Consider the following 16,386-nt stretch of genomic DNA (forward strand, 5'->3'; position numbering starts at 1 on the left):
AAAAGTCAGTCATAAATAAAATATGCAAATAACTCTGTTAATGTTTTTGTTTTAAATAAACTTATTTGTCAAAAATACATTACTGCTTCCTTTTATATGTTTTACAGCAAATAATGAAAAACCTACTTAAAATATACCACTAAATATAAAACTAACAAATTACTTCCCCAATAAAACTCTCTTATAAAAAAAGAAAAAAAAAAGACAAAAATGCAACAGCAAAAAAAAAAACAAAACAAAACCGCTCCGCAATAACTTGCACAATTAATTTGTCCTCACGTGTAACTCATATTACTTGTACACTGTCGACCATTGTAAAGGCACAGTCCGTGGTGAGCGCGATGCATCCACTGCAGCTGACATATCAATTATCTCGAACATTTCGGTTCTCTCCCATTGTATTTATATAACCGCAATACCTTTGTAATTTGCACATCATGTGGAAAATGAAGATGGGAAAATTTCCTGTGTGGTATTGGAGTTTTGTTACGTTAAGTATTGGTATTTGTAAGGGTAAAATTACGTAGGTCTTGTTGGTCGTACTCTTAGTCATAAAGACGTTGATGTCCGCAGTTGACAAAGGGCATGATGAAGCATGATGAGAAATGATGATCACCATGCTGGACATGCTTCGATGGTCAGCGCAGTGTGGAACATTTTTATTTGTGGAAGATACTGCAACTCATATTCTAGAAGGCATTAAAATATACTGGTGCTAAGTGGAGGTTATACCTAACCTACTCCATTCGAGTGCAAGCGCCTCAACTGTTTTTCAACAGGATGCCCCAAGGGCAGGTGAGATTGGCAGCAGGATAGTGATTCCCCTCCCAAGAAGACAGGAAGATTTATAAGAGGTTATAATATGTACTGCAGCCTGCAGGTATTTTTTAAACAGTCTTAATGTATAAAAAATACGAAGAATTGAGAGCCTACTCCTTTTTTAAAAGTCGGCCTAACAAGTTAAAATATAAACTCGACTGTTTAGTTTCTGAAACCTTAAAGCAATTAACGATCATTTTTACAAAACACAATTGCGTTGCAGTCATGCATAAAATTTTTATACCGGAGAAAGTAGAACGGGTAAATCAATATCGTTTTCGAAAATCAATGAAAACGATACTTTTTCGATTCATTTGATAATTTTATTCGATTTTAACGACTTTGTATTTGTGTGTACAGGACTATTATTATTTTGCTGCCGTAACTAATATTATAGGTCCGTCTTGAAGCAAATTGCATACAGTTTAAGAGTTCAAAGACCTACCTCTTGATTTGTTTCTGCTAATTACCATCACCCATTAAAGATAAATAATACATTACACCGGAATATGGTGTAACCTTTGTGCCAAGATTAATTATTAATTATTTCAGAGATAAGATTAAGCCATAAAAACAAATTAATTTCATGGGTCTGTTTAATTCCTAGCGCCATAAAAGATGACCTACTCAATTTCACCTACGAGACCTACAAGACCTACTTAATTCAGATTACTAGACCAGTGTATTTACAAGCTTATGTCAGTCAAGATTATGCTCCCATGTTGAAAGCCACCCCATTTGTCACTCGCAGTATAACCACTGGTTAATTTCTCTGACAGTACCTAGGCTTATAGAGATTCTAGAATATTCTAGGCCTAGTAGACTAGACTGACGACTTACTGCGCATTACAATAAGCGATCCATCCATTGTTTTCGGTTAGAGATTGAAATATTATATAATTTTTTGAAGCTAATGATCCGGAATCAGTCATATCAGGAAGAAGATATATTAATTGGTTGATATAGTTGAATGAGCGAAATAGTTATACCAAGGTAAATTACTTTTATTTTATATTAATTAATTGTGGTAATCAACAACTATTTTTAAATGCTCTAAGAAAATAATAGACTTAAAAAAGACTGAATTGAATTGAATCAAACAAGTACCTACACAGAAAATAAAAACACCCTAATTGAGAACCTCCTCCTTTTTGGGAAATTGCTTGAAAAAATATTAAATTTTTCATACCTTTATTTTAAGAAAGTTACGTAACTATTTTTTGTCCAAATATACATCTTATCAATGCATCGAACAGTAGTCATACCTAATCTGACAATATAAACGGATGTTGTAAATACGTGGGCATTTATGCATTTATCTTATATCAGATAGTGTCAACTCCTTGGCACACCTTTTTTTGGTAATTAGATAGTAAGACAAACACAAATACATAACCTATCATGTTGCATTTTTTTAACGACGTCAAAAATCATCAAATGACCCCTCCCGCTCTGGGTTAGCAGCGGTGAGGGAGTGTCAGACTCTTACTGACTAAAAACCGTCGTGTTCCGTCGTAGGCCTTTGATGTGCCAGGGCTGCGGTAACTCTTTCGAACAACCCGCAGCCCCGGTTTCATTGCATGTTGCATTTCACTTAATGATAATTATTTTATTCACAATTAAGTTTATTTATCGATTAATAAACTGATATTGATGATGATACATATACTTCTTCTAAGAATGCAAGTGAAACCGCGGGCGTTTAGTGTTTACATATTGTTAATTAAGTAATCATTTTGTAACGCGCACGAAGCGTGTCGACTCTTGCGCACAGATTGATCTATGTCGCATTACAGTGGTTAAGGTTTTGTTCATACGTTACGACTATATTTTATTTATTTTTGCTAAGTCATTTTTCATAATATGAAACCACATATTTTGTTTTAAAAAATTGACCAGTTATTACTAAGTATACATAAAACACAGCAAAATGGACCCAAAAAAAATGAAAACAGCTCTATTACCTTCAAACTAAATTCCTATAATCTAATTCTATTACCTTCTACATATTATTCTTGCGTACCTTGTGATTGTTCTATAATATCAAACCATTAGTTAAAACAGTAGGTACCTTAGTATTTTGTTTAAGTAACAAAATGAAACATCTAAATGACAGGCTTATTTTCTTGGTTACACACTCATTTAGAAATAAAAGAAACAAAGCTTAACCAACCATTACATGTAACCTCTTCTTTAATGATACTATTCATTAGTAAGTAACGTAAGAAACAAAAAACTCACACACGGTGTTAATGTTTTCCGCATCACAAACACTTGTAATGTTTTTTTATTGTAATTTAGACTTATCTTGTTTATGTTCAAATCACGTGCAATACAAAAATAAATAAATAAATCTTAATTGTTTTAGCAATTAATTTAAGTGCCGGCTTTTCCTAAGCAACTTCTTCCAAAAATAAACTAAACATGTTTTAATGTTTTGTATTTTTACTGACCTGAAGCCTAAAGGTTTCTTTTGTAAAGGGCTTGGAATGTCAATCATTAATCAGTTAAAGGAAACCCTTATCTACAAGATACGCGCACTTGTAAGTCGCGTGTTGACGAGTATGTTATCTTATGGCTCAAGAGTCGCGCGTCTGAACACAGCCTTCTGATATAAAACAATTGATAGTGAATAATTTAGATCAACTCACTCAGTGCTCTTTCTACTTGCGTGAAAAGTGTTCGGTTAACATATTTTTATTTCAAAACAAAATAATTTTAACCATATTTTTCATTGTGTTGAAGTTTGGTCGCATTTTCTTGTAAAATTGTAGTTTTAAAGCAGTGAAAGTATTACCGTTATAAACGTGTTAAAACAAAGAGTGTGTGTTACGTAAAGAATGTGGTTTTGTGTTATTTTTTTGCATAATGTGCAATTATTTTAGTGCCATATGATTATGCAAATTATTATGTGTGTATGAAATGTTTGTTTTGTAAAAAGTTCTTCATAACAGATGTGTGAACATCCTTGTAAACATAAGTGATAGCATGATCATTATAAACACCATTACGGTGAACTTCTTTCACGTAACGTAAAAAGACCCTTTCTTTTTTAAGTCGGTTAGTTGTGTCCAACCACTATCACATACCACAAAGATTCTGACTAATATGTTCATTAATATAGTTAATTTAAAGCGTGAATTTTCAGTTTATTACCTGTAATTTTTACTGTAACCTTAAATATTCTGTAGTTAGTGTTTTCTTGCTTCAGCCGTAATGTTAAACGGCTGAAACGAGACATCATTTTTATTGATATTCAATGGGGTAGTGAGAAATCACTCACGAAATTCTTATTGGTTCATGATCATTATCTATCATCTATGAATATAAGACACTTTCTTCTCCACTCTTCTTCAACCGAACATATTCCGGTTTACTTAAAATAGTCAGTCATGCACTCATTAACAAACGCAGTGGTTCCCTCGCCCATAATAGTGAATATATCAGATTTTACGCAAACTGACTACGTAGGCTACAAGCCACTTATTTTTACATCTAAATAGAAAATGTACGTGTTTTCAAAGATCTTAGATTAGAATTACAAGATTTCTATTTAGGGAAATTTTATAATAACTTAATGCAGTTGGATTATTAAGCGTACTTAGGAATGCTTTCTACATTTAGCGCAGTAAAATAAACAATTATTGCTCAGTTTTTTAACTTTCATCATCTGCCCAGCCTTTTTCCCAACTATGTTGGGGACTTCCTATCTGACTTCCTCAAACCCAGTTACCTGGGCAACCAAATACACCTAGGTAAGACTGGTAATCAAACACACTGGATTCTGAATACTCATAACAACTGCCAAAGATGTTCAAATGACAGCCGTGACCTACAATTTATTATGTTCTAAGAAGTCACAGTCATTTTGTTAGTGTAAAAGATATTCTTAAAAAGTACACACAAACTGTAACTATGAACCAAAAACCTTTTATAAATTATGCAGCAAAATTCCGGAGTAATACAATTATTAATGAATATAAATCTAAAATTTAAAATAAATCCAAAACAAAATAAAAACAATAATAGCACGTTATCAACAGAATATCATCCGATAATCGGTATTGTTATTGGAAATGCATTACCTAATTTAATATATGTATACCGAGGCTATGTTACAATGACATTAGCTTAATTGATAATTTTAGTACTGATTACATTATATAGGTATACCTACACACAATTATAAATACGAATATGAAGTTTGTTCATCGGAGTGGGCTATATTCTTATATCAACATTTCATCATTTTCCTGGCCTTTTCCCAACTATCTTGGGGTTTGTTGGGGTCGGCTTTCAGTCTAACCAGACGCAACTGAGTACCAGTGTTTTACATGGAGCAACTTCCTATCTGACCTTCTCAACCCAGTTACCGAGGCAACCCAATACCTATAGGTTAATGAACCAATTTCTTTGCATTTTGGATACCTAAGTACCTACTACCAAATATATGTTAATTTAGAGATGTTGTAATTTTTTGTTGGCATGACGCCTACTAAGACTAAAATCTAGCACTAATTAGCAAACCTTTTAAAAAATAAAAATAAAACTATTGTTTATTAAACTTAGGTAACCTGGCCTTGAAAATAATTAGGTCTTATGCGAAATAAAAAATATTATTATTTATTAAATAAAACTTTAACTAAATCTATGGATGCTGATCATGTGAATTCCATTCCATCAAACTGAGAACATGTGATTTTCAATATATTACTTACATAATATAAAAAAACAATCATTCATTTTTCGACACTATCTCATGATATCAGCATTTCTGAATTAATAGAAACACCATGGTCTTTACTCCATTGACATAAGGTTCAAAATTGCACTCACAGTTACCTATATTTATCTCGCTACACAACCTTCACGCTGAATGTTACAAGGTAAAAGATGCTGGAATCTGAAATCCTTGAATAAATAACGTTTTTGAAAAGTATGTACAATTAGCTAGATATGTTATTTTAAATACGTACTAGTTTCCTCCCGCGGTTTAGCCCACATTCCAGGGCAACTACCACCATAACCTAGAAAAAAAAAGATCCCGACGAATTGAGAACCTCCTCCTTTTTGCGAAGTCGGTTGAAAAAGTAGCCTACGTCTGTCCCCAAGCTCTACGTATTTCTGGGCTAATTTCATAATTAATCAGTTCATAATTGCGTAACTCAAAACAAAATTTACTATCGCATTTAAAACGTAAGTAACGTAAAACGTAAGTAAAGTGATATACATATAAAGTAAAAAAGTAAAGGTTTTTATCGTAATATTTTAAATTAATTTGTTCAAGCTTCAACCATAACTATCTGCCAGTACCATACTATACTACACAGTACAGCACATTTTATTCAGCCAATTATTTTAATAGAAGTGCAATAAATTGGCTACGTTTTCAAACATCTCTGATTGTTTTTCATTTATCATAATTAAAGCAGTTTACTTCTATTATCAGGAATAGGTATATAATAATACAAGCTGTTCCCTGCGGTTCTATCTGCGTAATTAGCAAACAATTTTTTGCTCCTGGATAAAACGTAGCCTATGTTCTTACTGAGGCCAATTTAAAACTTGTAATATTCTTTCCAGCAATCCATTCAGCATTGGTTTGGTAGTCACCTTCCTCTATGTATAAAAGTATATCCATCTACATAGGTATATATAGATTTTTTAGTCCGTTCTGTAGAACGGGGTATAGTTATCGGCACGAATCTTGAGCTCTGACCTTCACCTGCGCAGAAGTAATTTATTGGGTCCTTTTTGTGGTATGAAGTGAGGCGCGGGGCGGGCTACAGCGGTGATTGGCCCGCAGCGCATCGCGCCATAGCCGTCACTCGGGATTGGTTCTTTGCTAATAAATCACTTCTGCGCAGATGTAGGTCAGAGCTCAAGATTCGTGCTGATGACTATACTCATTAAAACTGAAATAAAATCAGAGAGACCAAAACTACCAACTTGCTATGCCTAAAGCCTATGGCCTTTCTCATAAAAAGATCCACATTCCTCCACAAAAAAATTCCATGCCATAAACTTATGATCAAAACAAAAGGCATTCATGTAAGTAAACCCAAACTTGTAAGATATTATTTTACCGATAACTATCTGTCGAAACAACAGATACAGTATAGATAACAGCAATATTGCGTTACACCCACAATCCACAATGTTTGAGAGTTTCACAGTATTCTGTTTTAGTAATATGTTGAGAAGTAGAATTCTAGTTCAAGGGCGATGTCATACTCCTTTGTTTTGATCATGGAGAACAAAATAACTAGTGGAGGAGCCATTACGGAAAATCTCCTAAGCTAAATTCCTAAGTAGCGGGCCAAAATGCTGGTTTTCGGGAGGCAAATAACGTTACTCTTTCCATTCTCATACGCCTTCTTTGGAACCCGCCCATTTTTTTAAAACCAAATCACCAATCAATCAAGACCAATCTTGGACAGATGTCTCAAGGACCCCAAACGCCTCATCAGATTGAACAGTAACTGATTGTTTACGTTAAACTTACCGTAAATTATTTGACCTACAAGAAGGCGTCAGACCTACCCGCCCTATAGGATCTCCGTTCATCTTACTTCCTCCGTGGCTTTGATATAACTGGCTGGTAATTTGTGATGCGCGTCAATTTGATGTGAATTTCTCATTGTAAACCTTTGTTTTTCGGAAATAGGATGGAAATGATAGTGGTGGCCGTGATTTCTTACACGTGTATGAAGTTTAGAGTTCTTTGTAGAAAAAGTGAGCTGAAATTATGCCAGTTTATTTGGTACTTTTTTTGGTTTGGTTTTTTCTTTTTTTTACTCGTAGCTAAATGTTGAAATGTGCAAGCATAAACATTTAATCACGTATTTGAAAACTTTCCAGTCACTTTGTAAATATGTTATCTGGCTCATATTAGGTTCATAAAAATAAAATAAACGTCATACAGTACTGACCTACTTAAACATTCATTTTAACCTTAAAACAATAGATAATTTCATAAATCATCATAAAAAATACATACTTATTCTCTTTCTTTCCCTATATTTACTTAGGTATCAGTTAATGTAAGAATAAAATGTGCCTTTATACAGGAATGAATTTTAAGCAGTGCGCAAAAAAAAACTGGGGGTCCAGAATCGTTAACAGAACATATCTGCATCATCAGTAAAAATTTTTTTTTCATTCTTTTGTCCGCCCTAAAATCAGCAAAATATGGATACCAACTATTCGTACGCGCGCCGAGCGGAGCTTGCGTCGGTAAACCGGTTTCGCGTTGCCGCCGTGCATACTATGACGACTGTGACCGTACTATCGGTTACAAAATAAACATCTTTAGATATCAATAACTTTTCTTTTTTGTACTAAAACACTACAAAATAAAAATATACGTATCTATAAAACTTATTTAACTATAAGTTGACAAAGTTTGCGCACTGGATAAAATTCATTCCTGTATATATGCACACAAGAATGAATAATCGAAAAATTAATGCAATTTCACAAGAGTAGTTAAACATACTGTTAATGAATAAAGTTATCTTATCTGACAGTTTTGTCGGCGAGATAAAGCCTATCAGGAACATACACATACTATGTACATCAATATGCATGGAAAAACATTTCGTGTGAAAAATGTCGCTTACGACGTTTTAGTTAAAGAGTTGAATACCTTTTGTATAAGTATGATCGAAAAAGAGCTTAAGTGACTGAGCAATAAGAATAAATTTTGGAAATAAATAAGTACATAGATAGGTATGTAAACTTGTAAATTATGAAGTTAAAGATAAAATTGATGTTGTGTTGCACATTTTTATTATCTACAACACCTGTGACTTTCTTTCTTTTAACTATCATTTTTTTACGTAGAGGGATTTTAAAAGATCAAGGAAATTACATTAGAATATTATGACAATGGAATTACGTATAATTTAGTTTAGTAAATTATTGTAATTAATTTATGCAAATGTCTCATTACTCATTTCATTTCCAGCCCTTCAGGAAATAGAATCATCTACAGTCACAGATCGTTAATTTGTCTTTATTTTAATAATTAGGTAATTATTTTATGTATTTATTTTAAAAAAATACACTTTTAAATAATCTCTTATCATTTTCTTTTAGATTGTTCTGCAGATCTTCTTACAAAGATGGATTTTACTTTAAAGGAGAATGCCCGTTTTGTTAGGAGATTTGGGCCCCCAGAAAAAAATTGCGTGCCATGGTGGTTTTAACTTTATTTTGAAGAACGACAATTACCTTTTCAGACCCTGAAAACAATTTATAATTTTTTACCCTAGTTTCCGAGAATTATTGATTTTTTTCTGATGAAGAATTGAGGTTATTAGACAATATTTTTTCAAAAACAATTTGCGTTAAAACAATAAAATATTTTTAGTATTAATATTGATTCCCAAATGAAATAAAAACATCAGATATCATCTTTTCTTGCTAAATAATATGTTAAACTGTTTATCTTGCAGTCAGCGGAAGTAGGTTTTGCTGGCACCAGTAGAAATAAATATACTTAGGGCTAAATTGGTTGGAGGAGCATGTGGCTACGTTACAACAACCACAAGGAGATATCTTAAGTTATAAGCTACTTGGTCAGATTGCACTTGGGTGACCATCCATTACAAACTTCAGCTGGGTGGCTGCTAGTACTTACATTTAAACTGCTGATTCTGGGTGCATTATTTAAACTTGTTATGAGTAGCTAGAATCCAGCAAGTGTGACAACCACTTACCAGGAGGTAACATGTTATAACCCAGTGTATCGGGTATGGAGGTCAGATGGGCAATCACTCTTTGAGCAATACTGTATTCAGCTGCATCGGTTAGACCAGTGGTTCTTAACCTTTTTGACATGAGGGACCACTTTACTAAAGTTTGTCTTGCCGGGGACCACCTCATCGGTTTACCTAAATTAGCACTCATTTCTTTATTATGTATCAAAAAAAATATCTGAATTTTTGGGTCAGTTCTACTCAAAGCTAAACGCATGTCGGCAGTTGTGTGCAAATACAATTAAAGAAAAACTTGCCTATGTAGTTTCCAATGCGCGAGCGAAGCGAGCGCGAAATTTTTATTGGACTTAAACCAAATATTACGTAAAATGTAGCCCAAACGTACTTAACTTTTTATTTGTTGACAAATGCAAAAATATGGGCATATAGTTTCTGAATACGCGAGCGAAGCGAGCGCGAAAATTTATCGGACTTAAACCAAATATTACGTAAAATGTAGCCCAAACGTACTTAACTTTTTGTTTGTTGACAAATGCAAAAATAAGGGCATATAGTTTCTGAATACGCGAGCGAAGCAAGCGCGAAAATTTATCGGACTTAAACCAAATATTACGTAAAATTTAGCCTAAACGTACTTAACTTTTTGTTTGTTGACAAATGGCAAAATATGTATATAGTTTCTGAATACGCGAGCGAAGCGAGCGCGAAATTTTTATCGGCCTTGAGCCAAATATTACGTAAAATTTAGCCCAAACGTACTTAACTTTTTGTTTGTTGACAAATGCAAAGGTAAGGGCATACGGTTTCTGAATACGCGAGCGAAGCGAGCGTGAAATTTTAATTATTTTTTAAGACTCAAAACCAAAATTACGTAAAATGTAGCCCAAACATACATTTTCATGAATGGGGGGACTAGGTACGACACATCCGATACATGTACGTCCATGCGAAAACCCCCGCTCGCAATTACAAGTCGATAAAAATTAAGTTAGATAACGTTTAGCAACGTCGTCAAAGCTAAGCTTCGCGGACCACTTGGAATGCCTCCAGGGACCACCAGTGGTCCGCGGACCACCGGTTAAGAACCACTGGGTTAGACTAAAAGCCGACCCCAAGATTGTTGGCAAACTGGTAGGTACCTAGTATATACGAGTATGTATGACATATATGACAGCATCTCCTGCAAGCGACATAGTAAAATCACTGCCCTGCTACTTAGTAAGATCGCTGTGCCATCTATGATTAGTTGTAGTTTATTTTAGAAAGGGCTTAATTATAAAGGAGTTTAAAATATAGTAAATGCTATACAGATGTTTAATAAGAAAAAACACAACCAATTAAAATAATAGACATTTATTCTTCAAGGAATATGTTGTCTAGAAATTGTGCTGGAGCGCTTATATCATTAAAGCGGTGGCAGTGGTGGTGGTACAGGAATCATCATATCTGTAATTATGTTTCCATCCATGATACCAGTCTCCGGTGCAGACTCCACAGTGTGTTGGCTACTGCCAGCAACGGGTTGCCTCCGGACTTGTCTTGATGCAGCCGCCCAACAAGGAACACAAACTCGTTCCAAATGCAACACCTAATAACAAAAATATTATATTTAGATACTTGATATTCATTAATATTTAATTAGTTCAACACACACATACATATGCATTCATACATTAAGTTTAAATAAATAAGAATAAACACTTACGTGATGTACTGGTGTCCATCTTAGTATAACATTCCTTTGAGGAACTATCTTGACTGACTCTATGAGTTCTGCGACTTGCTGTTGACAAGCCACATGCGTAGCATATGTTTAGGTGTCCACGAGCAGGGGATACAAGTGACAGATTTGAGTTAGATGCTGTCTGGTTTTGTAATAATACAAAACATTTCACACACAGGATATCATCAGAAGATATCTGGAAAAAATGACAAAATAAAATGTAAGGTAGTTTAGAGACGTGTGAAATCCACAAACATAATAAAACAAACTTACCAATGTAGGTGTTTAGAAGGATAAGCATTGGTTCATCTATTTCTTCAATTTAACGTCTACGAAGATTAGGCCCTATACGTAAAGAGAAATTAACACACTGGCGAGACAAAGAGTAGTTTACTCGACTTCTACCAGGTGCAGACATTTTTCCGGAGTAAAACAACAATATCACTAAAAACAAGAGTCCAATGCTCACGAGTCAATGTGCTCACTTATCATTAAGAAAAGAGTCCAATATCTAAAAAAAAACCACTGGAGGCACGAAAACGATTAGCTCGACAGTTTTTACGCAAATTGTAACTATCAGAAGCAAATACGGAGGAATAAATTCAACTCTACGCATAACAACCGGCACGAAAACAATTTGAATGACGTATTGATTTGACAGATAGACTCGCGTTCCGAGTAGATGTTACCATGTTAAATATTTTGTTAATCGATTTTCTAAATCGATTTGTTATAAATAATATCATTTACTAATTATTGTGTTATTGTTGTATTCCATGTATGGTGTTAGGTGTAACCGTTTTATAGATATAGTTCAGTGGTGACTTTTGTTAGTGTTGATATTTTATTGTTTGTGCAACAGTTATAAACAGTTTTTCTTTCTTCTTTTCTTGTTTACTATTTACGAGTGCATACTTAATATATATACTTGTACATTTTGATATAAGAGAAAAATGCTATATATTATATCGATATTTTCAATCGATCACCTCGTTCATTTAAATGAGATAGTCTGTCGTCTACCTGGCAACATTCACGTTAAGTTTTAATGGCGGAACTAGCTTAGATTCAATAAAATAAATATTAATTATGTTTTTCAATGCTAGGGTACAAGAAATTCTGAAAAAAAATAGTTAGTTTTATAAAATTAGGACTTGATTTTTAATAATAAAATATTCTTGACACTCTATCACAAATAAGGGGCCCAACGGGTGGCAATGTCCTTTGTTCAAACCAATTAGCAATTTGTAATAAATCTTTATCTGCCTAGCCTTTACTTTACCTAAGTACATATCGCTGCTTCAATTCAAAAGTACCACAAATAAAAAAAATACAAAAGTATTTTTATCGCAAAAATGCAATCGTAAGTCTGTAAATGAGCTCCTCTGTAAAAAAGTGTAATTTTTATATATGGTAGTTTTGAATTGAAGCAGCGATATGATAAGTATATGTCAGATTTACTTTAAAAAAATCATACCTAATGAATCGACTCTCGCTATACAGTTAGATACTACACAAATACTTACTACATCGGACTTCTCCACGCTTCGAAAAAGGCACGTACGAGCTAATTTCTAAAATTACTTTACAATTCGCAATAAATTCTCTAGATAATCCTATCTGTTGAGTCTCATTAGCATTACACATTGTGTATAGTCGTCCAATGTTTATTTACTGATTAAAAATGTACCTTTGTGGCTGATTCATTAAGTATCTTTTGTAATACATACATTACGTTAGCATGGTATTTATTGCCTTGCCCTGGTGATAATTATTTACAAGAGTATTAAGAAAGAGTTGAGACTGGGATTTTTTAATGTTCACTAAGAAAGCATTATTTGGTGTATTAAAAAAATCATCAAAAATTGTATAATTTCAGAAATATAAACTCGCTTTGGACTAGTTACCAGATATAAAACAATATCGTGAAAAAGCGGCGGCGGTGGACTCAAGGTTTATTTGTCGAAACCATAATGACCTATCTCTACTACACAAATCGGTCCAGCATTTCCAAACACCATCTAGCACAAACAAACAAACAAACACTCCCAATTTCTATATCAGAGCATAGATGACAAAGTTCTAAAGGTACACTCATAGCAAGATAAGATAAAATGATATTTACGGAGTCCGGTAATAAAAAACGACTAGTTGATAGTAATGGTCACCGCGCGTCGCGTTTGATACGGCCTTTAATTTCTCTCTGATATTATTATACCCAGTGATAATGCAATAGTGATAAAACAGATTATTAGTAAGTTGATAACGTTGTGTTTATAAATATCATTTAATTTGTTATTATATAGTCGCGTGGTTTGCGGGAAAGATTTTTGATAAGAATGCAGGCATAGTTTAAACCTTTTTCTTGTACAAAGGGAGTTTCGATATACGTTTGCAATTTGCTAATCCATGAACTTACTTAAAATATGGAGTCAACTAAAAAGTTCTTTAAGGGTAAGTGATTCACAACAGTTCACAACAGAAATGGTATGCAAATTGTCTTGATGTAAAAGGTGTGACTGAAGAAGTAAAAATATAAACGTGTTTATTTTTTTGTTTTTAATAAGATAGTTTTTTTATCATTGTTGTAAATATGTAAATATCTATGTAAATAAATAAAGTAAGTTTTTGTAAAACGTATTAACAGAAGTGCTCGTAAACGTGATTTATCTACATTATCCTACATAGGGGTAAGGCTGTTATTACACACTTTTAACTAAATACAAGAATGCTCTCTTCGAGTTTAGCAGCATCTTTGCCCCACTTTCTTACTCCCTTGGTCGGCACATGTCGGCACTCTTGGTCGGCACTCTTAAACCCTATGAAGTTAATTAGGTAGTAAGGAAAAAAATCAACGGAAACGCCACACTTTCAAGGTTTAGTCGAAACATGAAACCACGTTAAGTCAACAGCTAAAATGATTGCATCATACGATACATAAGATATATATCTATATAATACGATATTTACCTAGCACCTAATCCTACCGTACAGAGTACCTAATCTCAACGTATCCAGGTACAAAATTTACTTTTACAAAACTTTTTGGCCTATTGAATAGTTATTGCAGGAAACAACTACGTGAGTTCTTTTTAAGGAAAATATTTACTGCTTAATCAGAACCTATAAAAAACTTCGGCCGTTCAGAGAATGCGTTCCTGACACCTATCAGTTAGTCACGACTAGTGATGGGCACAACATAACACTGAGTTCGTTACCGTTCCTTCAAAATGAACCGCCGCATTATTTTAAGATTATTTTCGTTTTAAATTGGCGGAATCATTTGTTTTATATTTTAGTTATTTAAGTGGAAACCAAAAAAAGGTAATATTCATATAATAAAATTGTTTTATTTATTCTTTGTTACAAGTACATTGAATTGAATGTGCGAACAGAATATTAATCAGACTCCGATTTGCTTGAGGAGGTGGTGTCTTCATCATCATCTTCGCCTACATGTATAATTATATTATTATCAATAACAGAATCAATCCTGATATCTCGGTCTAACAAAAGCCGGGTAATCAAATAAAAACAGATCGAAAACACTTGAAAAACGTGGTCTATGCGCACGAAACGACAACGGACGACTGTTTTAGCGTCACAAAATGGCGGCCCATAACGCCATTTGGGGTTACCATTTTTAATCTAAGTATAAAAATGCGGTTTGGTCATAGTTTTATTTTTATATTTCATAAACGTTATAATTAAGTCTTATAGTCCATTATTTTCCAATTCTTAAAAAGAAAATCAAAACGTATTATTTTATATTATAACTGTATAAGAACAGATTACGATACTTGCCTGTTATTTTTAGCACAGCACTACAAAATATAAACCGCTGACATAACCTTGTAATAGCGCAGTATAGATTTAGAAAAATATTGTTTACCAAGTTATTTGACACTCAGTTTGGCACAAAATTATAACATTCATTGATTATTGATATAATAATGTTGTTTTAATGCTCCTCAATTGTTAAAACGGTAAACAACCAGCAAAAATATTTTTATCGTAACTGCAACGCCATTGCAAAGTTACGTCGTCAGTTCAATCGCGACGTGTCAGGAACGCATTCTCTGAATGGCCGAACTATAGTTTACATCATTCATCTGCCCGGTAAATAATCTCCGTTATCGCACAAGATTTAAACTCACATCACACCTCATTCTGATAATAACTCTTCCGTAACTAGATGAATGCGACAACGCCTATTTGTCACAGGAAACTAATAGTAAATGATTCACCTCACACATACTCAATAGGTGTAATAGGTGAAAACTTAACTCTTATAAATGACTTACCGTCAGTTGCACAAAGGTCCATTAAAGTTAAAGCTTCTTTAAGTCTATTGCTGACTCTTTCTTTGTCAACAAGATAAAATGTGTTAGCAATAGATTTAATGAAGCTTTAATTTTAATGGATCTTTGTGCAACTGACGGTTGGCCCAGCTTTATTTCTTAATTTCATTGGTATCAGAAAAATCTTAAAAAATGAGGTTTCGGTTAGGTTGTAAGCTACTTATTAAGTATTCACCATGAATAATGTCTTTTATAACTGTATCTATTCATAAAAAGTCGAGAAATACTTAAGTAGGTAACTAAAAATAAATGCGACCAAAATTCAACTCATTTTCCAAGAAATAAAAATCAGAGCTTCCTTTTAAAATATCTTAGTTATTTTCATAGCTTTCATGTTACAAAGATAATGGCGACTCAAAAATAGAAACAAAATGTCAGACAGCATTGAGGATTTAGTGAAACGGTACAAAGAAAATGTGTTCAAAGAGAAGCACCCGCGAAGCATTGGTCAGTATGAAAAAAGGTTTTTATTTTCTTCAAAAACTTTAACTTCGTTGAATTTTTTAAGCGACCCACGCTTCTTAAACGTCTATTTTGGGTAGTATTAAGTATTATATTTTTAGTTTTCCACGAAAGGTATGATGAAAAAACAAAGTTCTTTGTTTTTTTTTATTATTATTTAAAGGCATAGCTTAACTGACATACTTTAACTGTTCAATAGGGAATATTACGAGGGTTATGACAAATATATAGAAGCAGCCCACCAAAAGTTTAGCAAACTTTTTTAACCAAAACCAATGAACTCCTGTCTTGTCTGCTA

General features: G+C 33.4%; 1 protein-coding gene and 1 long non-coding RNA gene across 5 annotated transcripts in view; one reads left to right on the top strand and one right to left on the bottom strand.

Moving 5' to 3' along the window:
* LOC124634773 overlaps positions 1–16,386 on the top strand; it is a 57,230-nt gene that overhangs the window by 31,928 nt on the left and 8,916 nt on the right. Inside the window, exons 1-2 of one of the 3 annotated variants that reach the window (XM_047170446.1) lie at positions 3,410–3,504; positions 15,954–16,073. The exons of the other annotated variants lie outside the window; for them this stretch is intronic. Of the exons in view, the coding sequence (XP_047026402.1) occupies positions 15,998–16,073 (76 nt within the window). The 5' untranslated portion in view covers positions 3,410–3,504; positions 15,954–15,997. Of the gene's footprint in view, positions 1–3,409; positions 3,505–15,953; positions 16,074–16,386 lie in introns of those variants that run through there. 3 annotated transcript variants of the gene reach the window in all.
* Positions 10,880–12,488, bottom strand: LOC124634775. Of its 2 annotated transcripts, XR_006984910.1 has the most exons (3): positions 11,539–12,481; positions 11,248–11,461; positions 10,880–11,130 (listed from the first exon to the last, which is right to left on the bottom strand). It is a non-coding gene; the product is annotated as an uncharacterized LOC124634775 (long non-coding RNA). The 2 variants fall into 2 exon arrangements; XR_006984909.1 differs by having other exon boundaries at positions 11,248–12,488.

The sequence above is a fragment of the Helicoverpa zea genome, chromosome 11 (assembly GCF_022581195.2).
Source record: "Helicoverpa zea isolate HzStark_Cry1AcR chromosome 11, ilHelZeax1.1, whole genome shotgun sequence".
Classification (NCBI taxonomy): Eukaryota; Metazoa; Arthropoda; class Insecta; order Lepidoptera; family Noctuidae; genus Helicoverpa; species Helicoverpa zea.